This window comes from Xiphophorus hellerii, chromosome 12, assembly GCF_003331165.1.
Source record: "Xiphophorus hellerii strain 12219 chromosome 12, Xiphophorus_hellerii-4.1, whole genome shotgun sequence".
Taxonomy (NCBI): domain Eukaryota; kingdom Metazoa; phylum Chordata; class Actinopteri; order Cyprinodontiformes; family Poeciliidae; genus Xiphophorus; species Xiphophorus hellerii.
In genome coordinates, this window is record NC_045683.1 from 17,505,161 (window position 1) to 17,528,676 (window position 23,516).

The 23,516-nt window shown below is 40.6% G+C and overlaps 2 protein-coding genes across 4 annotated transcripts in view; one reads left to right on the forward strand and one right to left on the reverse strand.

Moving 5' to 3' along the window:
- The window catches only part of acacb (acetyl-CoA carboxylase beta), a 28,804-nt gene extending 23,529 nt beyond the window's left edge, over positions 1–5,275 (reverse strand). For 2 of the 3 annotated variants that reach the window (XM_032577970.1, XM_032577969.1), the window contains exons 1-2: positions 5,211–5,275; positions 2,646–3,153 (exon numbers count right to left, since the gene is read on the reverse strand). In XM_032577970.1, coding sequence (XP_032433861.1) covers positions 2,646–3,133 — 488 coding nt within the window. In that variant the 5' untranslated portion in view covers positions 3,134–3,153; positions 5,211–5,275. Of the gene's footprint in view, positions 1–2,155; positions 2,371–2,645; positions 3,154–5,210 lie in introns of those variants that run through there. The other variant, XM_032577974.1, reaches the window with a different exon arrangement.
- Positions 5,276–5,606: 331 nt separating this feature from the next.
- pole (polymerase (DNA directed), epsilon) lies at positions 5,607–23,290 on the forward strand. The gene is made up of 48 exons (XM_032577977.1): positions 5,607–5,896; positions 6,004–6,139; positions 6,222–6,302; positions 6,433–6,477; positions 6,553–6,645; positions 6,726–6,880; positions 6,955–7,099; positions 7,182–7,262; positions 7,345–7,452; positions 7,529–7,639; positions 8,090–8,175; positions 8,309–8,428; positions 8,513–8,645; positions 8,729–8,842; positions 8,940–9,152; positions 9,230–9,337; positions 9,424–9,552; positions 9,630–9,732; positions 10,641–10,787; positions 10,867–11,012; positions 11,103–11,251; positions 11,353–11,445; positions 12,307–12,609; positions 12,693–12,888; positions 12,963–13,177; positions 13,552–13,654; positions 13,766–13,846; positions 13,935–14,057; positions 14,167–14,376; positions 14,489–14,701; positions 14,883–15,029; positions 15,144–15,284; positions 15,408–15,561; positions 15,806–15,912; positions 16,109–16,285; positions 17,057–17,280; positions 17,368–17,588; positions 17,684–17,888; positions 17,979–18,152; positions 18,806–18,931; positions 19,202–19,334; positions 19,973–20,174; positions 20,262–20,393; positions 20,482–20,675; positions 21,367–21,567; positions 21,651–21,776; positions 22,728–22,817; positions 22,908–23,290. The coding sequence occupies exons 1-48, from the start codon at positions 5,829–5,831 to the stop codon at positions 23,028–23,030; spliced, it is 6,885 nt and encodes a 2,294-aa protein (XP_032433868.1). The 5' UTR covers positions 5,607–5,828; the 3' UTR covers positions 23,031–23,290.
- Positions 23,291–23,516: the final 226 nt, after the last annotated feature.

The following is a 23,516-nucleotide window of genomic DNA, read 5'->3' on the forward strand; positions in this document are numbered from 1 at the left end:
CTGAGGCACATTGTTGGCTGCTCAGTCCAAATATGCAACAATGCAGAGACCAACCTCACTCATCTGTTTTAACTTGGATTTATCTGTTGCTTCTAGACTTAAATGTTGTCTTTTATTATCATTAATATGTTCTCCAAACTAAAAGAAAAAAAATCCTTTAGTTGACATAAAAGCTGCAGGACTTCAACATAGGTACAGCAACAGAAATAATTCAAGAAATGCTTTGTCTTGTTTTGACATCTAGATAAGTTGGTGGTTAACAACGGTCCATCAGCTCCAGCTTCTTTTTATTTATACTATAAATAAACCTAAATATACAAAAGGGCAGCGGTTCTCAATGAGCAGATAACAGAACTATAAACAGTTCCGACTTAATTTCATCATTATCTGTAAAAATTGCAGACTGGAGGCTGAGGAGATCAATTAATTTTGTTGATTTGGGGGTTTGAGTCTGAACTGTTATGGATTCTGTTTTTTCCTCTACCTCTTTTATCCTCTTTTATCTGCTTACACGCACAGGCTGCAGCTTACATAACCATGTTTGTGTGTGACACAAAGGGGTTCTGGTCGGGTCCTGAAACTGGTTAAAAAAACCTTGGGGGGTGCACAGAGACAAAATGAATGAGCTCCAACAGAACCCACCCAGAACCTGGAGGGCAATGACTCTAAAGTCGGCCTTCTATCACCTGAAGAACATTTCCAGGATTAAAGGACTAATGTCTCAGCCAGATCTAGAGAAACTCATCCATGCATTCATCTTCAGTCGTATTGATTATTGCAACAGCGTCTTCACAGGTCTGTCCAACAAATCAATCAAACAGCTGCAGCTGATCCAGAATGCTGCTGCTCGCGTTCTCACTAAAACCAGGAAGATAGAGCACATAACACCAGTTTTAAAGTCCCTCCACTGGCTCCCTGTAGCTCAAAGAATAGACTTTAAAATACTGTTGTTAGTTTATAAATCACTGAACGGCTTAGCACCACAATACATTAAAGATCTGCTGTTGTTGTATGAACCTTCCAGACCTCTCAGGTCTTCCGGTTCTGGTCTGCTCTGCATCCCCAGAACCAGAACCAAACGAGGAGAAGCAGCTTTCAGCATCTATGCACCACAAATTTGGAACAAACTTCCAGAAAACTGTAAAACAGCTGAAACACTGACTTCTTTTAAATCTCAACTAAAAACCCACCTGTTTAGAATTGTATTTGAAATGTAATCAATTACAAATTTATGGATGGAACTTGACTTAATGCTTTGTTTTGATTATTGATTCTATATTGCATTGCGTTTCTGTGTTTGTAATGATGTAAAGCACTTGGAAATGTCTTGCTGCTGAAATGTGCTATACAAATAAAATTTGATTGATTGATTGATTAAAAAGCAAAAGGTTGCTCTACTCATACATGGAAAACTGCAATAGCAACAACTTATAAGGCTTTCTAATTGGGCTTCTTTTCTGCTTCTATGATTAAGGTTTTCCTTGCTTAGTCTGCCAGTTAAGCTACATAGTCATGTCTTGATAAATTTGCACTCGTACCATAATGTTCCAGACGATATACTGAACAAAATAAAAAGCTTGAGATGTTGTTTTATGACTTAACCAAAGCTTTCTTCCCTGACTCGTTCCCTGTGCAAAATTAAACATTTTCTGCAGTTTTTGAAATATTATGGAAATATAACTTAACATTAAACTCAATAAATAGTTATCAGGTTTTAACAATAGGTTCCCCACATTGTTTAAATTGACTTCCAGTTGTCAGCATAGTCTAGGGCTATTTCACACCTTTTTTAGCATCTAGACTTATTTAGATCAGCAATATATATACAGTATATATTTTCAGCTATATCAGATCATTTATTTTTCTACATGTATAACTTGCAAATTTGTCAAACACAGAACAGAGTGCAGTAGATTAAATGCAGACCTACAATAAGCACAGTTTGCTGTTTTAATTTTGTTTGTAGAAAGATCCCAAACAGAGGATTTAGTAACTTTGTGCCACATCTAATCTACAAAAATATACAAGCAAACTTCACATTTTCCAGACTTTTAAGGTTGCAGTGAAACCCTGCATAATCTATTCAATATTTCTGAAAAGTAAAATATGATCTAAGCCATTAAAAAGCAATAATATTTCACAGTGTGCATCCTACCTTCCTCACTTTCATGATGGTGGTTACCGGAATGAGCACGCCAAGCAGAGCACATAGCAATAAGCACTGAACTACTCCCCTGGTCCGCCATCAAACAAAATCCCTTCCAGCCTAAGACAAAATATCCGCTAACTTCAAAAGGTTTTAGAAAGGGGTGAAATCTAAAACTCAGCTAAAGCCCGATTACTGTGTTGTCACCCAGGTCGAACAAACTTCAGTTCTGAAAGTCACAGACTGGCGCTCTGGTTCCAATAATAGAGCCGAGATGTTTGGCAGCAATAACACGGCTCTGTCCAGTCAGGTGATAACAAGGGGAACAACGTTTTGCCAGACACTATATATGTGCTCCACTAATATTAGACCACTCGGTTTTAGATCAAAGATCGGACCTGGAAGTCTATCCTGTTACTAGAGGTTAGTCAGAAACTTTAGAAAGTAACATAGCTGAGCCCTGATAGTGGGAACTGGATCGACTTTAACAAACTCTTACTTCAGCACTGAAGAGCTGGGCGGTAACACATCAGCAGGCGCCAACTCAGCGGCAGATTTTGGAGCAGAAGCCGCAGGTTGATATGCACCACTTGGAGGTTTTGTCACCAGAACTTCGTCATCTGAGGAATTATCCTCGGATGCTCCGAGGAAGAACTTCAGACGCTCTCTAGCCCTTGGGCTCAGCATCGGTCTGACGGTTCTTGCGGGTTCCTGGGTGGTCTGCAGCGGCTGCCCTGAATTTACCTTATGGGAGGCCTGCAGAGGATCCCGTACTGCTCTTTTGGCTGAAACATCTGCAGACTCACTGCTGGATTTGGATTTGGGAGCAGATATCGAACGTTGGCCTGAAAGGGAGCTCCTCAATGCAGTGAAGACGTCCTCCTCATCTGATTTCTTATTTGTCCCAGGCATCATTGCTGTTGTGGTTTTATTTATCCATAGTAATATTAATATCCAGATGACTGCCAAAGCTGGAAGCAGGAACATTTAAAGACATCCTCCTGAGGCTGTAAGGAGAACAAGATGGAGATAATCAAATGAGAGGAAAGGTTTAGTCTGATTTGCTCTGTGAAAAATGAAAGGAAAAGATTTTATGCTCAATTTTAACAATTAATCAATTTTTTTGTTTTTTCAGACTTTTTTTTTATCTGGATTTTTATTTTCACCAATGCAGTCCTTAGGTTTGCATATTCAGAGAGTCAGAATGCCAATCTTGTTGAGAAGCTCATTTCACAGTTTCTATTTATGTGGTTATTTGAAGGTGAACTCTACTTCAAAATACTGTATTAGGCCAGCCCAACATGTTTTCATTGTTATTTTTTTAAACTAAGAGAATAAAGTCATAATTTCATGAGAACTCCAACACTAAAATAACAAGACATGACTTTGACAAAAGTTTTATAGATAATAGTTTATAAAAATACTTCATTTTTTATAAAAAATGTATTGTCAGTCTGAAGAAAGAACCACACACACTGAATTGATCATTCAATGATTTTTTTCTCATTGAAGTAACTGTTTACTTGTACTTTTAAGATGCTTTTTCTGGTAAAACCGCATCTCTAATCTGATAATATTTTGACTGTATTGCCGTAACTAAACATGAATCGTCATAGTCTATCCCTAAGTCTCCATCCCTAATTCACAGGAGCCGCCTTTTGAAGATATTTTCTGTCATTTGTAATTTATTTTCCTGAAAAGTAAGTGAGGAAAAAATCGATTAAAACTGGAAATTGAAGCAAGTATGAAAAAAATCTGAGATTTTATTTTTAAGCCAGACCTATATATGAGTCCCTAAACAGTGTATGTGCAGCTCAGGTTTCAGCTGTGTGTCTATATTCACTCCCAATAAAATGAATTATGGTTATGAAAATTGTCACAGACATGCAGAATCAGTCGTGCTTTATGTCCTTGTCTTAGACTTCAGTGAACTGAGAAAACTTGTTTTTTTCTAGCCGTATTGGCTTCTGTTTAGGACCCTAATCAGAAGCGATAAGGAGTCAGGAACTCAGAGGTTTCTGGCTCATATTAATCCAAATCATGTGAGCATGAGTGTTAATGAAAAGCTGTAGCCTCTTCCCTGTTCATCAGTGAGGGGTATGTGTCCCTGAATGGCAGCAGGATCTGAAAGGAGACATTTCCCAACCATGCAGGTCCAGTAAACATGCTGCTCTAAACAGCTGACATGAGAGCTAAGCGTGGCTGCTCAAAGTGGGCCAAAGGTCAACTCTGAGAGGAGAATGGAGATCACACAAACTGTGGTTATTATGACTTGGATGGTCTAAGTTAAAACATAAATAAATATATTTTAAATGAATTACAGCAATTTAAAAAACAATTGCAACGAGTGTTGCGATCCTTATATAATACAAGAAGGTGTTTACCCTCCCTGTTAGTATCGGCATCACATGAGGATGTTTTCTATAAACACATGTAATTTCTAAGTGACAATAAAGGTCTTAACGAAGCAAAACAGCGACTAGTTCCTGTACATTTTGTTAGTTAACATTTAAATTCAGTAATGTTACCCTTCAATTAAACAGAATAAATTATGAGTTTAGCTAAACGCCGACCTCAACAGACAGAAATACACAACATGTCAGACTCCTGTGTCTTGTCATCTGCGGGCTGATTTATGATTATATCCGCAATCTGAGTCTTTCTTTGTCGAATTATGAGCTTAACATCAGCACCACAAATGTCTATTATTCAACATGATAACAGTGCTAATATTAAAGGTGAAATTATATGGTTACAAAGTGATCAGTCATATATAGCTGTACATTTTGATAATTTTCTTTCACTGCAACAAAAAAGTAAGCAATTGTGCTAGCTGCTAGTTTCGCGAAATATTACGGTAGGTAACTGATATGAAAATCATAGTTTATTAGCATACATTTATCAAACTTTGACACGTTTTTATTGTTTTTTTTTTTATTTTTTTTACCGAAAATAAATCATTTTTGTTTAACTGGGTGGGGAGAAATAAGGGGCCTCTCAGCGAAACCCGCTAGCCACAGGTTTATCATTTCCCAAGCCAGATGCCGACGTGAATGTCACCTACCAACAGTCAGTGGTGTGTCCTCCTCTGTCCGCCCCGGCCAGCTCCTCCTTCCCCCGACAGGGATAGTAAAGCAGTCCCGTGGAGAGAAGCCTTAAGCTCCTCCCAATCCTACAAAGATCGTTTATATATACAACACGTCTCACTGTTGAAGTGTTCAATCTGACCAACAGATGCTACGCGAGCGTACTCCTACTAAGAATCTGGTTGATCTCATGATTTTCCATCCTATTTTTATACACTTGTTCTGCTCTGCCAAATTATGACGTCGCAGCATTAATATTAAAGATAGTAAATCTATTTTATTCCATTATATACTACAGAATTTTGTAATAAATAAACTTTAATCACACCGGCGCATAGGATGTGTTCGACGTGTATCATCTTTCTTTAAATAAAGGATCTTTGTTGTTTCTCCTCCGCTCTCGCGGCAACTGCACGAACGCGCCAAAAGAAGAAAACCTAAATGGTGTCACAGCAGCTTAAACAGAGGAAGAAAGAAAGCTGTCGTTTAAAACTACCGCATATGTTTTCCAATGTGACAAACGTTGTTTATACGTCGGGATTTAGGGTTTAGCTGATAACTTGCGTTGTTTACTGCCAAAGACAAAACGACACAAGATGGTTTTGCAGAACAGCGGACGATACAAATCGGACAGGGGCCAAAGTGGAGCAAACCAAGAAAACCAGTAAGTTTCGCTAAAGTTGTCTGCCATAAATATAGCGAACTAACACTAGTAAAGTTGGTGTTTCCTAAAGAAAACAAGACATTAAAGTTGTTACGTGTTTGAATCAGGGATGATGGATCCTCCATGTCGGCGCTCAAGCGGCTGGAGCGCAGCCAGTTCACCGACGACATGGACGCCCGCTTCGGCTTCGACAGGATGAAGGAGCCCGGGGAGAAAACGGGCTGGCTGATCAACATGCACCCTGTGAGTCCACACACTTCCTTAAGTGGATCCGATTGATCTCCATACGAGACACTGAACATGTGATACTCGTGTGTTTTTATAGACTGAGATTCTGGATGAAGACAAAAGGATGATCAGTGCCGTGGACTATTATTTTATCCAGGAGGACGGGAGCAGATTCAAGGTGAGCTCATTAAAAAAAATCAACATCTAGTAATATTTGGCAAAAGTTTCACACAACTCAGCTTATCTATATTTTGTCAGGCTGAACAGCTAAGAGTTTTGACTGTTGTGTGTTTATTTCTGCTCTGCAGGTGGCTCTTCCCTTCAAGCCTTACTTCTACATAGCTACTAAAAAGGTAGGTTTGTCAGTAATCTTGGTGTTAGTCTCGTAACCCTGCATATTAAGAACACTAAGGGTATATTATTTCCAGAACTGTGAGAGAGAGGTCATCTCATATTTGTCCAAGAAGTTCCAAGGAAAAGTGGCAAAACTTGAAATTCTCCCAAAGGAGGACTTGGACCTGGTGAGAGCTTCTGTTTTATCTTGGTAGCATTCAGATAGTAAAAAGAAAAAAAATGTAACTCGACGACTTGGTTTCCCCAGCCGAACCATCTAGTTGGACTGAAGAGAAGCTACATCAAGCTGTCATTTAACACAGTGGACGATCTAGTCAAAGTCAAGCGTGAGATTTCTCCAGCCGTACGCAAGAACAGAGAGAGGGAGCAGTCCAACGACGCCTACACATCAATGTTGTCAAGGTAACAATAATCCATTATGCAAGTCCCGAGAGCTTCATGTTGATGCTTTGCTGATGGCGTCGTGTTTCTCAAAGTGCTCTGTCAGGAGGCAGCGTGATTTCAGCCGATGAGGACGGGACGTTGAAGAGTATCGCCGATCAGCTGGACAATATCGTGGACATGAGAGAGTATGATGTCCCTTATCACGTCCGAGTGTCCATCGACCTCAAGATTCATGTGGTGGGGATACGTTTCTTTCATGTATGTGTCTTAAAGGTTAGTAATTGTTTACTCTAATTGGTACCGGTTCTGCTTTACTAAGGCTCACTGGTACAACGTCCGATACCGAGGCAGTGCCTTCCCACCAGAGATTGTGCGACGAGACGATCTGGTCGAGCGCCCGGTGTGTAGATGTTATTTATGTTGGACAGTAGTGATAGCCGTATGCTGCCAGAACATTTGCCTTACACTCTGCTTGTGTTTAGGACCCAGTTGTTCTGGCTTTCGACATCGAAACCACCAAACTTCCTCTGAAATTCCCAGACGCAGAGACGGATCAGATTATGATGATCTCCTACATGATCGACGGACAGGTTGGTGCAATGCTTCGCTTTGGCTTTTTTTTGTTGTTGGTGTTGTTTCTGACAGCTCTAATTTATTTCCTTCAAGGGCTTTCTAATCACGAATAGAGAGATTGTCTCCGAGAACATCGAGGATTTTGAGTTCACCCCCAAGCCAGAATATGACGGACCTTTCACAGTTTTTAACGAGGATGACGAGGTTGGTGAATTTTAGTTGGAAAAATAAACATTTGTTTTTTATTATTTATGGTTTAGGTAGTGTGTGGTTTTTATTTCTGTTTTATTTATTGTTTTTAGTAGCTGTTTTATTTTGGATATTTAAAGTATCTTCCAGTGTTGAGTGTTCTGTACGAAATTAAAGGTTATTAGTCTTTGAGAGGGCAAACATGCACTATTATGCTATTTTCAATATATTACTTGAAAATGATTTCAAAACGACAATATTATTGCCTATCGCAATAAGTTCTGGGTCAATTTTATTGTCCAGGAAAATTTGTTATTTGTTATTGTGTAATTTGAGCTCATGTTGAGATCAAATAGCGCTGTTTGATGCACTGGGTTTTATTTGGGTGTGTCAGAGTGTAGGGGATTAAATACAAATGTATACACAGTAGATGTGTAATAACTTGTTAAATGACTCTGGTTGCAGGCTGCTCTCATCCAGAGGTGGTTTGATCACGTTCAAGAAACAAAGCCGAACATCTTTGTCACCTACAACGGAGACTTTTTTGACTGGTGAGCCGGTTTATGTTTACATCTAACCTCCACCAGACTGAAGCGAGGATTTGCATTACACTTAAATTTTATGATTAATTTTAAGAAATATGCAAAACCATCATATAAGCAGTTAGTTTTTTTTTCTCTGTAGGCCTTTTGTTGAGACTCGCGCGGCGCTCCATGGACTGAGCATGCACAGGGAAATCGGTTTCCAGAAGGACAACCAGGGAGAGTATAAATCCAGCCAGGCCATCCACATGGACTGCCTCAGGTAGGAACAATCCTGACACTCATAAAATGTTAAGGTTGAGGGATGGGTTCGTCATGTTTCCGTTCTGCTACTTTTCTGTATCAGGTGGGTAAAAAGGGACAGCTACTTGCCTGTGGGAAGTCACAACCTGAAGGCAGCAGCCAAGGCTAAACTGGGCTATGACCCGGTGGAGCTGGACCCAGAGGAGATGTGCCGAATGGCCACTGAGGAACCTCAGGTACGGAAACGGATTGGTTTACTTTAATTGCTTTTTAAAAAGGCATTTGGATGTTAAGATTTTTTCTTGTATGTCTATATCAGACCTTAGCAACCTACTCTGTGTCAGACGCTGTGGCCACATACTACCTCTACATGAAATATGTTCACCCCTTCATCTTCGCCCTGTGCACCATCATCCCTATGGAGCCTGATGAGGTTTCTCTCCTTGTTTCCTGTTGTGGAAATAAACTGAAATCACTACAGCTTTTAATGAGTATCTGTTTCTTACAAAGCCTGTTTTTCCTGTGAACAGGTGCTGCGTAAAGGTTCAGGCACCCTGTGCGAAGCCTTGCTCATGGTGCAGGCCTTCCACGCCAACATCGTCTTCCCTAACAAGCAGGAGCAGATCTTTAACAAGCTGACGGACAACGGCCACGTCCTGGACTCTGAGACTTACGTGGGAGGCCACGTGGAGGCGCTGGAGTCTGGAGTTTTCCGCAGCGACATCCCCTGCCGCTTCAAGATGGTGCGTCTGGATCCTCTTTTCTCTCTGCAGCGGTTCTTTGTATCAAGACGTGACGGTCCGGTTTGATGTGTCCACAGAACCCGGCTGCCTTCGACTTTCTGCTTCAAAGAGTCGAGAGGACGATGCGTCACGCCGTCGAAGAGGAAGAAAAGATTCCTCTGGAGCAAGTTACCAACTTTAACGAGGTATCTGATTAAATTTTTTTTCTCTGATTTTTATTGTATAACTCATCACTTTCATCTTTATCTCATAAACTATGATGCCTTTATAGGTTTGTGATGAAATCAAAAAGAAGCTAACCTCCTTGAAGGATGTCCCAAACAGGATCGAATGCCCCCTCATCTACCATCTGGACGTCGGGGCCATGTACCCCAATATTATTCTCACAAACCGTCTGCAGGTAAACATTTAAAAATATACTATTTACTGTAGAAACGGGTGAGATTTAGTGTCTCATATATATATTTTCTCTTCTAGCCATCAGCTATGGTTGATGAGGCCACATGTGCTTCCTGTGACTTTAACAAACCCGGGGCCACCTGCCAGAGGAGGATGGCCTGGCAGTGGAGAGGAGAAATCAGTAAGTCAGCCACATGTTGTCTTGTTACAATCACAAACCTCAATGTACTTTGTTGGGCTTTTTACAGGCCAACACAAAGCTGAACCTTGAAATTCAAAGGTTGATGAAGCATAGCTTTGAAACAGAAGTTCAAATAAATCTGTATACACGCACCTCTATTCAACCTACCTTAATAATCACCTCGTTAAGCTTCCTATTGCTGCGGTTTAAGCTGAACATCATTTGTGATGTTTTATACATCAACAGACTAACTTTTTGCCAATTTCATAAATCTTTAAGACAATACCATTTACAGTACAGACCAAAAGTTTGGACACACCTTTCTAATTCAATGGGTTTTCTTTATTTTTATGACTATTTATAAGGCAAGAAATCCCACTTATTAACCTGACAGGGCACACCTATGACGTGAAAACCATTTCAGGTGACTACCTGTTGAAGCTCATCAAGAAAATGCAGAGTGTGTGCAAAGCAGTAATCACAGCAAAAGGTTGCTACTTTGAAGAAACTAGAATATAAGGGGTATTTTCAGTTGTTTTACACTTTTTTGTTTAGTGCATTTTTCCACATGTGTTATTCATAGTTTTGATGCCTTCAGTGTGAATCTACAATGTCAATAGTTATGAAAATAAAGGAAACTCATTGAATTAAAAGGTGTGTCCAAACTTTTGGTCTGTACTGTACGTCTGTGTGATGATGGGGAAGTGAAGTCACCGTCCTTGACGTATTTTTTTTAGTTTAAGAATGTTTATCAGGTTCTTATATTTCCTGATTGTTCTGAAAACATAAGAAATTTGCCTTAGGAGTGCTTAAAAAGTGATTTAATTTGACATTGTGAAAGCTGTAAGATCTCTTGAATCTTAAAAAAGGTTAATTTACTTATAAAAACAACCTGCATCTCTTGTCAGTGCCTGCAAGCCGCAGTGAGTTTCACCGCATCCAGCAGCAGCTGGAGTCGGAGAAGTTCCCACCTCTCTTCCCCAACGGCCCTCCTCGGGCGTTCCACACTCTGAACCGGGAGGAGCAGGCCAAACACGAGAAGAAACGGCTGGCAGGTAGGGTCTGCTGGGGGCTCACTTGAGGTAAACTTTGGTTTTAAGAAGCATTAATACCTGAAATCTGCTTTTGTTTCAGATTATTGCAAGAAGGCCTACAAGAAGACTCACGTCACGCGGCTTGAGGAGCGAGTTACCACCATATGTCAGAGAGAAAACTCCTTCTACGTCGACACAGTCAGAGCTTTCAGGGATCGCCGTTATGAATTCAAAGGACTTCACAAAGTATGTTCTGTATTTTAAAAAATAAATAAATAAAGCTTATGTTGTTAATTAGTATTGTTTACTAAAACTTGTCCTTTTCTTTTACTACAGGTGTGGAAGAAGAAGCTGTCAACAGCTCAGGACAATGGAGATGCTGCTGAGGTGAAGCGCTGCAAAAACATGGAGATCCTGTACGAGTCTCTTCAGCTGGCCCATAAATGTATTCTTAACTCTTTCTACGGCTACGTCATGAGAAAAGGGTAGGCAAGCAGTAAAACATCCACTGCTGCTGCTATGAGCTGTGATTTTTGCTGCTGCAGCTTGAGGCAGAGGTGCAGGCCTGATGCTGTCTCTGTCTCAGGGCGCGCTGGTACTCCATGGAGATGGCTGGCATCGTGTGCTTCACTGGAGCCAACATCATAACTCAGGCCAGAGAACTTATCGAACAAATAGGGTGAGTGATTTGTGTAAAACATGATCCTGTAGATTTTTGTACTAAAGTGTGGCGCACACTGAGAATGGAAAAATGTGATATGCAGAAAAAAGCAAAATCCATGAAATTATTCAATCACGTTTCCTCCAACTACATTTGTTTTGTACAACCTAATCAACATAGAACTACGAAATGAGAAAATACCAGACCCCTCCACCCACAGTCCTTCATTTAAATATGCAAATAGTTGTAAACATTCCCACTCTTTTGGCTGTACTGTCAAAAATCCTGTTTATTCTCAGAAGCAGAGGAACTCGTTAGTTCTCGTCTTTTAAGGTTTACTGGAAATGTACAGACCCATTCAATAAGTTGGAATATTATTAAAAAGTCAATTTATTTTATGAACTTTAGCACTAAGTGAAATACATTATTTAGGTTAATTGCGCACAGGGGAATACTTCATTTTTGTTAATTATGATAATTTTCCACTTACAGATTATGAAAACGTGACTCTTAAAATTTAGAAAATGATATCAGAAAATTATACAGACCAATTAAAAACAATCTATTTTAATTAATAAATGTGGCCTTAATGAAAATTATATAAATACCTGCCAGTCTACAAACTATTCTGCTCCGTCCTGGTTTAATTTTAAAAATTTGCCACTGATTACAGCTTGAGTGTGCAAAACTATAAAATCTTTAAAATTATGTATTTTGATTGACCATGTAGATAGTCACTAAAAATATCTATTTTTTACACTTTTGTCCTGTTATATGAGAACTTCATTATGTTGTTTAAAGATTTACATGGGTTTGTCAGAAAGTAGCTGTTGAAAAATGCTCATTGTCGCTATTTTTCTCATTTTGTGTGCAACCCAGGAGGCCTCTGGAGCTGGACACTGACGGAATCTGGTGTGTCCTCCCCAACACCTTCCCTGAGAACTTTGTGGTAAAAACCAGCAATGATAAAAAACCTAAAGTGACCATCTCTTACCCGGGGGCCATGCTCAACATCCTGGTGAAGGAGGGATTCACCAATGATCAGTACCACGAGCTGGTTGACCCAACGGCGCTCACTTACAACACCCGGTCAGAGAACAGCATCTTCTTCGAGGTGGACGGACCGTATCTGGCAATGATTCTGCCCGCCTCCAAAGAGGAAGGGAAGAAGCTGAAGAAGAGGTAAGCTAGACATAATTTTTGGGGTTATTTTCTTCTTTGAAATTTAATTTGTTTTGTTAAAGGCTCCTCTGCTTCTTGCTTAGGTATGCCGTGTTTAACGAGGACGGCTCATTAGCTGAGCTCAAAGGCTTTGAAGTGAAGAGGAGAGGAGAGCTTCAGCTCATTAAGATTTTTCAGTCCTCTGTGTTTGAGGCATTCCTCAAAGGGACCACTCTGGAGGAGGTCTACGCATCAGTGGCCAAGGTGGCCGACTACTGGCTGGACGTGCTTTACAGCAAGGTGGACGCATGCAGTCAAGCGTTTTGGATCAGGGTAGATCAGGATCACGCTGACGTCACCATTTTTCTTTGCAGGCTGCCAACATGCCGGATGCGGAGCTGTTCGACCTGATCTCAGAGAACCGCTCGATGTCCAAGAAGCTGGAGGAGTACGGCGAGCAGAAGTCCACGTCCATCAGCACGGCCAAGAGGCTGGCCGAGTTCCTGGGAGACCAGATGGTGAAAGATGCTGGTCTGAGCTGTCGCTATGTCATCTCTCGGAAACCAGAAGGTTCCCCAGTCACAGAAAGGTGGGGCAGGAACACAGCTGCTTTGTTCATGACACCATGCAGAAGTAACATCATCATGAAATACTTCTGTACACCTAAGAGTGTCTGGATACAGTATGACTTTAGTTTATAGTGGCTAGAATATGAAGAATCGCACTTGTATCAGGATTGATTTGTTAAAAGTGCCTTGCAAAAGTATTTGTATCCCTTAATCTGTTGTTGCATATTGTTGTAAGATTTTGAATATTTTGCTCTATCACCAAATACATTTTTCCTTCACTACAAAAAGTGAAAAGCTGTTTTTTAAAACTCCCCGTGGATGACAGTCTGTTCTCCCATAAGTAAAAGATCTGAGCTCAACTCTATTAGACACCATCTCCACATTTCCCCTTCAGGGCCATTCCTCTGGCCATCTTCCAGGCTGAGCCCAGCGTGAAGAAACATTTCCTCCGGAAGTGGCTGAAGATGCCCAGCCTGCATGACTTGGACATCCGCACTGTGAGTCCTACAATCATTTTTCGTTAAAAGCCTAAAATCTCCCTCGGTTTCTTGCCTAAGTTCTGTAAGTTCTGCTCGTTGACATTTAATATTTTATGTACTCATTTCCAGATCCTCGATTGGAGCTATTACATCGAGAGGTTGGGTAGTGCAATCCAAAAAATTATCACCATCCCTGCAGCGCTGCAGCAAGTAAGTCATTTTTCCGAAATGAACAACTCATTAAACATGTCTTAAATTTATCCAAAGATCAATTTTAATTACCTCTGTTAATTACAAGGTGAAGAATCCAGTTCCCAGAGTGAGGCATCCTGACTGGCTCCACAAGAAACTCCTGGAGAAAAACGACATCTACAAGCAAAAGAAAATCAGCGAACTGTTCACCAGTGAGGGCAAGAGACAGGTAGCTTCAGCAAGATACTTCTGAAACTTTAAACACAAGCTGCTTCATCTGGGTAAATATTACGTGCACACGTTTCTCCACGAGTGATTTTTTTCTACCTGTCTCACAGATTGGCCATCAGCCCCTGGAGGCTGGCCAAGCTGCAGACATGGAGGACTTTGGGGCGGCACCTCGACCCCTGCAGCCCGCTATCCTCATCAGCACCAAGAGGAAGCGGGCTTCGCAAGGAGAGGACAGCCAGGTGGAGTCCCAAGATGTGGAGCTCACACAGTCCTGGAGGGAAATCCTGGGACCTCCACCTCCAATGGGAAAAACGCGGGTAGGACACCTAGAATTTATCTTCTGTTCATTTTAAATGGAACAGCGTTAATTTTTTCTACTTTCGTCTAATTTGCGTCTGCTTTTTGCTTCTTGTTTTATTAACAACCCAGGAGGAGCGACTGGTGTGGCTGCGCTATCACAAGAAAAAGTGGGAGCTGCAGCTGAGGCAAAGGAAGGAGAAGAAGAAGAGAAGGAAGCTGCTGGATGGAGAACCACAACCGGTCGGAGGAGGAGTCATTAGAGGTGGCCCCAGCACTGGGCTGGGAAACTTCCTGCGGCGGACAGCGCGCAGCATCCTCGACATGCCGTGGCAGATTGTGCAGGTGGAGAAAAATCACCTTTTCTTACAGTCTCAAATTTGCAATTGGGCACATTTGGTGATGTCACATGGCAAATAAATAAATCAAAGTTTACAGCTTTACTGCTGCTTCATGCCTGTCAATCCCTTGCAAAGAACAGTAATTTCAGTGACATTATTACTAAATGTGAGATGATGTATGTCAGATTGCAGAGACCAACCACCCTGGTCTGTATAAGCTGTGGGCAGTGATTGGAAACGATCTTCACTGCATGAAGCTCAACATCCCTCGCGTCTTCTACGTCAACCAGAAAGTCCCAAAACAGGACGAAGGAGGAGTCGCGTACAGGAAGGTTTGCATTATCACATGTTTTAGTTATTTCTAGATGCTGCAAAAAGATTAAAAAAAAAACAAAAAAAACAAGTTGCAATGTGAAGGTCAGTTAGAAAATCATCTGCATCTTTAGGTGAACCGCATGCTGCCTCGCTCCAACATTGTGTACTACCTGTATGAGTACTCAGTGCCAGAGGACATGTATCAGAACCACATCAATGAGATCAACGCTGACCTCTCTGCACCGGACATTGAAGGAGTCTACGAAACACAGGTTTCTTGTTCATGTGGTTCTCAACAGACTTTAAAGTCTCCTCCCTCCTAAACTGCAAATTCCTACTGATTTTTCTATGAAACCAGAACGTAACACAGATTCTGCTCCTCATCTTCGTGTCAGGTCCCCCTGCTGTTCCGTGCGCTGGTGCAACTGGGATGTGTGTGTATGGTAAACAAGCACATTGTGAGGGATCTGGCTGGCAGGGAGACTGACTCCTTCGATCTGGAGCATCTGGATATGAGATCTCTGGCCCAGTTCAGCTACCTGGAACCTGGTAGGTTCTGTTTGAAGATGCCACCAAATATTAAAGTGATGTTTGGTGAAGGGGGTCGTGTGAGTTTTTAGATGTTAGTAACCCCTGAATCACCAACAGGATTTTGCAGAGATCATCATAATGTTTTTATTTATTTATTTATCTATCTATTTATCTGATTTATAGGGCAGATTGTATAATCTTGTTTTATTTTTAATCTAATTGCCAGTTTTATTCATCACTGTTGTGTTTGCGTTGCTCTCAGGAAGCGTTCGCCACATGTACCTGTACCATCACAGCCAAGGCCAGAAGGCTCTGTTTGGCCTCTTCATCCCCTCTCAGCGCAAAGCCAGCGTTTTCATCCTGGACACAGTAAGAACAACATGATTCTTCTAGTTGTCACACAGATCTGAAAGTTTCTCAAACAGCCACATCAGCTGCAGATTGATGTTTTTTTTTATACCTCAGTTATTATTTTTACTTTTACTTCTGCTGCTAATACTCCATAGCGTTGTTCTTGGTTACATTTAGTAAAGTCTTACGTTTTGCTGCAAATTTGTGTTTTCAGGTCAGAAGTAACCAGATGCCCAACCTGAGTAATGTCTACACAGCCGAGCGCACCGCCCTCCTGGAGAAGACGTCAGAGGAGCTTCTGCCTCCAGAAAAACACACCTTCGAGGTTCGAGCTGAAAATGACATCAAGGCTGTATCCCGAGCTTTGCAGCGCATCCTGCTAAACTACAAGGTAAAATGCACTAATAATATGTACATTAATAAAACTGTTTGTTTTATTAAATAGGCTCAGTGCTAAAATCAGAAACATTCTAGCCATCTCAAATATAAGAATTTCACAAATTCTGTCTTCAAGTGTTCAGTGTTTAAAAAGTCACCCTAAGTTTTGCAGAGAAACTCTTAACAACACAACTGTTTTCGTCTCTTTATTTAATAAGAAAAATCTAAAAAAACTCGTACCAGAGGTGGTGACTCAAACTTGAGTCACAACAAGAAAAAAGTGTAGACTTGTGCCATACAGATGTGAGACTTGAGTCTTGTTGAAAATCGTTACTTCATGTCAGTAGTAATGACAGGAAGCTGACATGTAAGCCACAGGTTGCAATGTGGACAAAAATAATCACTATTTGTTTCTGTATTTACTGGTTTTTCAAAGTAAAAATGTTGTTTATAAGATGGAATTTGCTTCGGTACAAATTTAAAGATCCAATAACGTAACTTGCTTTCACAAAACACTGTTTTCCTTAAGAGTTACAGAAATTCATGGATTGATTTGGAACAATTTCCCAATATTATCTGATGGCTTACTTTTGATTGTTTCAGAGACTTTACCTTGGACTTTCACCTGGAAAAAATAAAATTTATGACTAGTACTTCAGCAATTCTGAATCTATTTTCTTTGCCGGAACATTTCATCCATCCCAATCAGAAGCTGAAACATTTAGCTGTTCATTAATATGTTGATGTTAAGGGACTTACAGGTTTCTTTGTGTGATTTTTCCAGGACGAGCGACGGGGACCCACCCTCATTGCTGTGCAGTCTAACTGGGAACTGCAGCGACTGGCAGCAGGGATGCCTGTGCTTGAGGAGTTTCCAGTGGTTCCAGTACACGTTGTGGACGAGATCAACTACAATGTGCTGGACTGGCAGCGGCACGGAGCCCGGCGCATGATCCGCCATTACCTCAACCTGGACAGCTGCCTGTCGCAGGCTTTTGACATGGCCAGGTATTAATAACTCGAACTGTTTCACCATTTATTTTATATTTCTCTTGCACACTTTGTAGATAATGAAATAATGGCTCCTGGTTTTAGATATTACCACCTTCCTGTGGGGAACCTGCCTCAGGATGTGTCGATCTTCGGCTCAGACTTGTTCCTAGCGAGACATCTGCGGAAACACAACCACCTGCTGTGGCTTTCTCCCACAGCGAGACCGGACCTTGGAGGAAAAGAGGCTGACGACAGTCGTTTGGTCATGGAAAACGATGAGAAGGGTTCTGTGGAGATAAACTCTCAGGGATGTTACTCTACAGGTACACAAACATCTGCGCTTTCACAGGAATGGACGGGAATGCTTTTAAGCCTTTTATTTCTGCTAACTTTTTGTCTACTTGCTTCTTTCCATCAGCATGTGTGGAGTTGGACCTCCAGAGCCTGGCGGTGAACACAATCCTCCAGTCGCAGCACGTCAACGACATGGAGGGCGGAGCCAGTCTGGGCGTCAGTTTTGATGTGATCCAGCAGGCCTCACTGGAGGACATGATGTCAGGAAACCAGGGCGCCAGCGCTCTCGCTAGCTACGACGAGACGGCGCTCTGCTCCAACACCTTCAGGTGCGTAAACGTCTGGGATGTGGTCTGAGTCAGGGTGGCAAAAAGTTTGAGTTGTTTTCCCTCACTGTGGTCTTCATGTTTTCTGTGCAGGATCTTAAAGAGCATGGTGGTCGGGTGGGTGAGGGAGATCACACAGTACCACAACGTGTATGCAGACAACCAGGTGATGCATTTCTACCGCTGGCTGCGCTCTCCGAGTTCGCTGCTCTATGACCCGGCGCTGCATCGCACCCTGCACAACATGATGAAGAAGGTGTTTCTGCAGTAAGTCTCACAGCAGTTTTGCCACCTAATGAGACATTAATTTGGTCTCAAATTACGAAAACAAATCCCAGACATATCTGTCTATTTATGATCAAAAACCAGGCTTCAAAAGGATCAAAAGATGTCTAAAATATTTGCTCGACCTTATTTATGTATACTTTCATGTTGTTTTATCAACTAATATAGTCCTACATGTTGTCATTCATATTCTATGTTAATTTAATCCTTGTTGGTTTGTTGCATTGTGCAAATGGCAGAGGTTTCTAGTCTGTCATTGGACAACACAGAGTCAAACCAAGGCAGCTAACTATGCACACATTCATTCATATGAGGGCAATTAAGAGAAGCTAATAAAGTTAAAATGTATGTTTTTGGAAAACAGGAAGAAATCAACAGGCACTTCCATAAACCTTCATAATCACTTGGAAATCATCCAAACGTCACACAGAAGAGCCTCGGCAGAAATCTAATAACTGTCCCTGCCAGCCTGTATTAGCACAACTACCTGTGAAATACTCATGAACATTTAGGCAGGGAATTTAAAGAAGAAACATATTAACCATAATAAAGATATGCCATCATAAACATGTTATTTGGCTTCTTCTGTCCTTTTTTTGTGCTTTTAATCTTCATCCTTGTCTTCCTGCTGTCAGACTGGTTGCAGAGTTCAAACGTCTGGGGTCAACTGTGGTGTACGGGAACTTCAACAGGATCATCTTGTGCACAAAGAAACGAAGGATAGACGATGCTATCGCCTATGTGGAATATATCACCAAAAGGTCAGACATTCATTTAATGGGTTTTTACAGTATATTATCAAGATGGGTCAAGAAGAATTGCTTGCTCATTAGCTTTGCAGTAATGCCTTGCACACTGAGCGATGATGGAAAGAAAAACTCTCCTTTAACTGGAAGAAACCTCTTAATACTCAATTGTAATATCTTCTCAATAACTAGAAGTGCAAAAACTTATTTAAAGGTTGGATATTTTTGTTTCTTAATCTCTGTCTTTAAGCAATGGAAATCTTTGTCAATCTGCTTCTCTTCTAGCATACATTCGAGAGAAATCTTCCACTCTCTGTCCATCTCCTTCTCACGTTGTTGGGAATTCCTGTTGTGGATGGACCCGTCTAACTATGGCGGTGTGAAGGGAAAACTGCCTTCCAGCATCTTGTACGGAGAGGTGAGATATTCATGTAACTTTGTTTTATTGTAATTCAGACCTTAGCACACTTTCATGAAACCTTTTATGAAATTAATTTAATTTCTTATCCTATTAACCAGGAAAGGGGGATTAATGACTTTGATTCTTTTTCTTTCCAAAGCCATTCCTGTTCAGTACTCAGGAAAGTCTTCCAAGTATCTTAAACATCACACATTCAAATACCTTAAATGAAAAAATTGTCAATTAAACACTAGATGAATATATATATAAGCCTCTCTAAGTATAAAATTCATGGACATATTCATTTTAAAAGGGCAAACTCATGTCCTTCTTTTGTATTATTAAAAGTGTAGCGTTAAAGTCTAAACCTGCAAAAATAAAAGATGGTGAAGGAGCAAAATGACCCAAAGTTAGCTCTCCAGTATCAATGTTTAGTTGATCTTTATGTGTAGAAAATACTGTGTACTTTGTCTTCTTTCCGTAACAACTTCCACAACAAAGAGTGTTGTTGTCTGCTCACTGATCGGAAGGAGTTTTGAGTTTTGAGTTTGGTCACTATTTTTTACAACAGCAAAGTTTTGCACTTCATGAGCTTAAACGTCATGATCTTGGACATGGTTAACAATGATGTGTTGTTTTTTAAATATTTTTTTTAGGAAGGAGCCAAACAGAAGAAAAGAAAACAAGGAGAGGAAGATGAGGAGGGCAGTGAAGATGAAGATGAGGATGATGCTGAAGAAGATGATGGCGATGCAGAGACTGATGAGGTTGAAGAGCTGATTGAGAGCAACTGGAATGTCATGCATTATCTCCCCCAAACAGCCTCCTGTCAGAAATACTTCCTCATGATTGTGTCTGGTAAAACGAAAACAAACATCTACACATATAAACATGTTCCCTCTTCAACTTTTAATCTATTTTAGTAATTCTCCCTTCCCATCCCAGCCTACATAGCTGCAGTTTACCACAGCATGAAAGAGGAGCTGAGACGTAATGCTCCTGGAGCAACGCCAGTCAAGAGGCGCGCAGGCAGCCAGGCTTCCCAGCAGGCAGTCGGGGACTTGAGTGCGCTTCCTGGTAAGAGTCCGTTCAGGAGGCAGCTTCAGTTACTAAAGACTTGATTAATTTATCAAGATGCCTCTTATACTCATTTCCTTTCCTTCAGGAATGATCTCCTTCTCCCAGGAGTATGTGGCCAGCGAGCTGACGCAGAACATTTTCACCATCACCCAGAAGATCCAGAAAAAGGTGACTGGGACCAGGAATGTAACTCAGACCTCAGAGATGTTTCCTGTCCTGCCCGGCTCACACCTGCCGCTCAACAATCCGGCGCTGGAGTTCGTCAAATACGTCTGTCAGGTGGGCTGAGTACCACGATGTCTGCAGTGCAGACATTTCTTTGAAAACTTCTTTCACGGGATTCCCAGGACTTTAAAAGTGACACTTGAATGGATTTTTTTTTTCTCCCATTTTATTTTTCATGGTCTAAGACATAAGAATTCTGCACTTCTTAAGAATGAGAAGATTTGTACATGTTATTTTATTTAGATAGTGTCCTTTATCTTTGTGTGCCACACTAAAACTCTTATTTTAGTGTTTTAGTTTTCTGTGGAGGTTTTCCAAAGAAAATGTTAACTAAAACTAAGGTCAGTTTCGCATGGTATTTTATCCTGAAGACCAGTTTTAATTTTTGATGTAGTTCCTGCAAACTCTCACTTTTTTTAAATAAACAAAAGAAGTGTCAATGATTACAATCTGATTATCAAGACCAGTTTTTATAGTGTGTTTCAATTGGTAAAATAACCTGTTTTAGTCTAGATGTTAGAAAAGCAGTAAAATACCTGTTTGAAACACTTCCCTACCCACATTATGCTAAAATATCCAGAATGATTTGACAACTAACATAATAAAACTTGAAAAATTAAGCCTGAAAACTGCAATTTTCAAATAGAAAATCTGAGGGAGCTTTGCTCTCATTTATTACTGAATAATTAGAAATGCAACCGATGACCCATTTATTGACCTTTTTCTCTGTCTTTTACATCTTCAGGTCCTTTCACTTGATGCCAACATCGTGAATCAGGTGAACAAACTAAAGAGAGACCTCCTGCGTCTCGTGGATGTCGGAGAGTTTTCGGAGGAGGCCCAGTTTCGTGACCCCTGTAACTCCTACATACTGCCAGAAGTCATCTGTCACCACTGCAACTTCTGTCGGGACCTCGACCTCTGCAAGGACCCGACTGTGGCACAGGTACGTACTGGCAAATTATAGATTTGTAACAGCATTTACAGCTGGGGAGACGAATGTCTGAAAGAACTTTGTTCTGATCTTAGGATGGGTCGGTCTTACCTCAATGGTTCTGCTCAAATTGCCAAATGCAATATGAAACTGAGTCTATTGAGACAGCCCTGGTGGATGCTCTGCAGAAGAAACTTATGAGCTACACTCTGCAGGATCTGGTGAGTTGAACATGTCAAATCAAGCAGCATCAGCTCATCTCTGACTGGACTTTTTTTTAAAAATAAAATTCTAGTTTTTATGTTATATTAGGAGCCCCATTAGTGGTATTCTTGGTAATATAAATATAATTCCTTAATAATTAATTTGAATAAAAGGTTACCCTGGGGACAGATAAAATATCTGTCTGTCTGTAATCCAGTTTTCAATGAAAGTAGATTTAGTATCTATAATTTGACTTTTTCAAGGTTTGGATAAATGTTGAAAAAGGAAGTGGAGCATGGAAAAAATATTAGTATTTCCAAACTGTGTTCTTTTTACCATGATGTAAATGTTATATCCATCTATTACTTTACCTGTTTGTCCGTTCATCCATCCCTTAATCACTTATTCGTCCATGACTAGTTTGTCCATCAGTCATTTGTTTGCCCATTTTTTTTAATCATCTATCTTTCCATCTGTGTATCCTTCCATCCATCCATTATTTATCAATTCATACTGTTCTCCAGCCACCCAGGTGTCTTTTTCCCTTTTCCTCCACTCTTGCAATCCTCTGTTCGGCTACCTATTCATCTGTTTGTCATCTGTTTGCTTTATCTATTCATCTGTTTGTTCATTATCCAACCATTCCTTCATCCATCTGGCCCCTCTCTCTTCCTCGCTGTCTGGTTTTTGCAGGCACCATATTGAAAGTGTGAATCTGAATGTCTTTTATACATTTCTGCTGACCTTTTCTCTGCTTGTCCTTTGGCTTAAAATGGTTTGAAAACTCTAGAAACATGAGATTGGAAAAGTGTGGCACTTTGACATAAAAACTGCTTGGGGGCCTGTTATAACATACCATGTTAGAATCAAAGCACTCAAGCTCCCCAAACTGTTGAGCCAGTAAAGCGTCTGTGTGTTTGACTCATTTCTCATTTGAATTGTTTTGACAACATAAATATGATTTTTAGGTTTGCACCAAATGCAAAGGGGTGAAAGAAGCCAACATGCCCCTTTACTGTGCGTGTGCCGGAAACTTTGACCTGACCTTCTCAGCCAAGGTTTCCGATCTCTGACATATTTAACTATTTGAATCAGTTCTGAAAAGTGTATAATGAGTCCTATTGACACTGATCTTTTTCCTTTTAAAGAGCTTCTCTGAGCAGACCGCAGTGTTTCGAAACATAGCTTCCCACTACAACATGAGATTCCTGGGGGAGACCATCGACTGGCTGCTTGAGATGAGCCCTCAGATCGGCCAGAGCAGGCACTGAAACGGGACACAGTGACGATTCCTTCCACAGTAGATCTGTTTAACACTGAGAGCTGAAACCAATGCAGCTCAGCAGTTGTCAAATTGGGTTTTGTGATTATCGATCCAATAATCAATAATCGCAAGGACTATTTGCTAGCAAGGAGATACAGGTGGAGTGTAAATATGGTTAAATTCTTGTATTTTTTCCCATTTGAATTTATATATTTGTATGAATTTCAGATTGTCAGAAAATAAATAAATAATGCTTGAATGGTTTAATTGTTTGTACCGTTTCTCTGCTTCATACTTGAGTTCCAAGAATGAAGAGCTCATAATCTTTCCAAACACGCTCTGCTTTTGTATTTTCACTTTTATTTTCCTCTTTTGGTTTTTTGCTTATTTTAAGACTTCTACACTCTAACCACTCAAAACCAAAAAAAATAAGTAAACCACGCACCACCACTTTCAAATTCTCCACTAATATTTCTTTGTTGGTCTTTTAACA

What these genes read in the sequence shown, in the direction of transcription:
- pole (XM_032577977.1), top strand. Translation starts at nt 5,829, where the DNA reads ATGGTTTTGCAGAACAGCGGACGATACAAATCGGACAGGGGCCAAAGT. An exon ending in AAGTTACCAACTTTAACGAG is followed by an intron (nt 9,338 to 9,423) that starts GTATCTGATTAA and finishes ATGCCTTTATAG; the next exon opens with GTTTGTGATGAAATCAAAAA. An exon ending in TGGACGTGCTTTACAGCAAG is followed by an intron (nt 12,889 to 12,962) that starts GTGGACGCATGC and finishes TTTTCTTTGCAG; the next exon opens with GCTGCCAACATGCCGGATGC.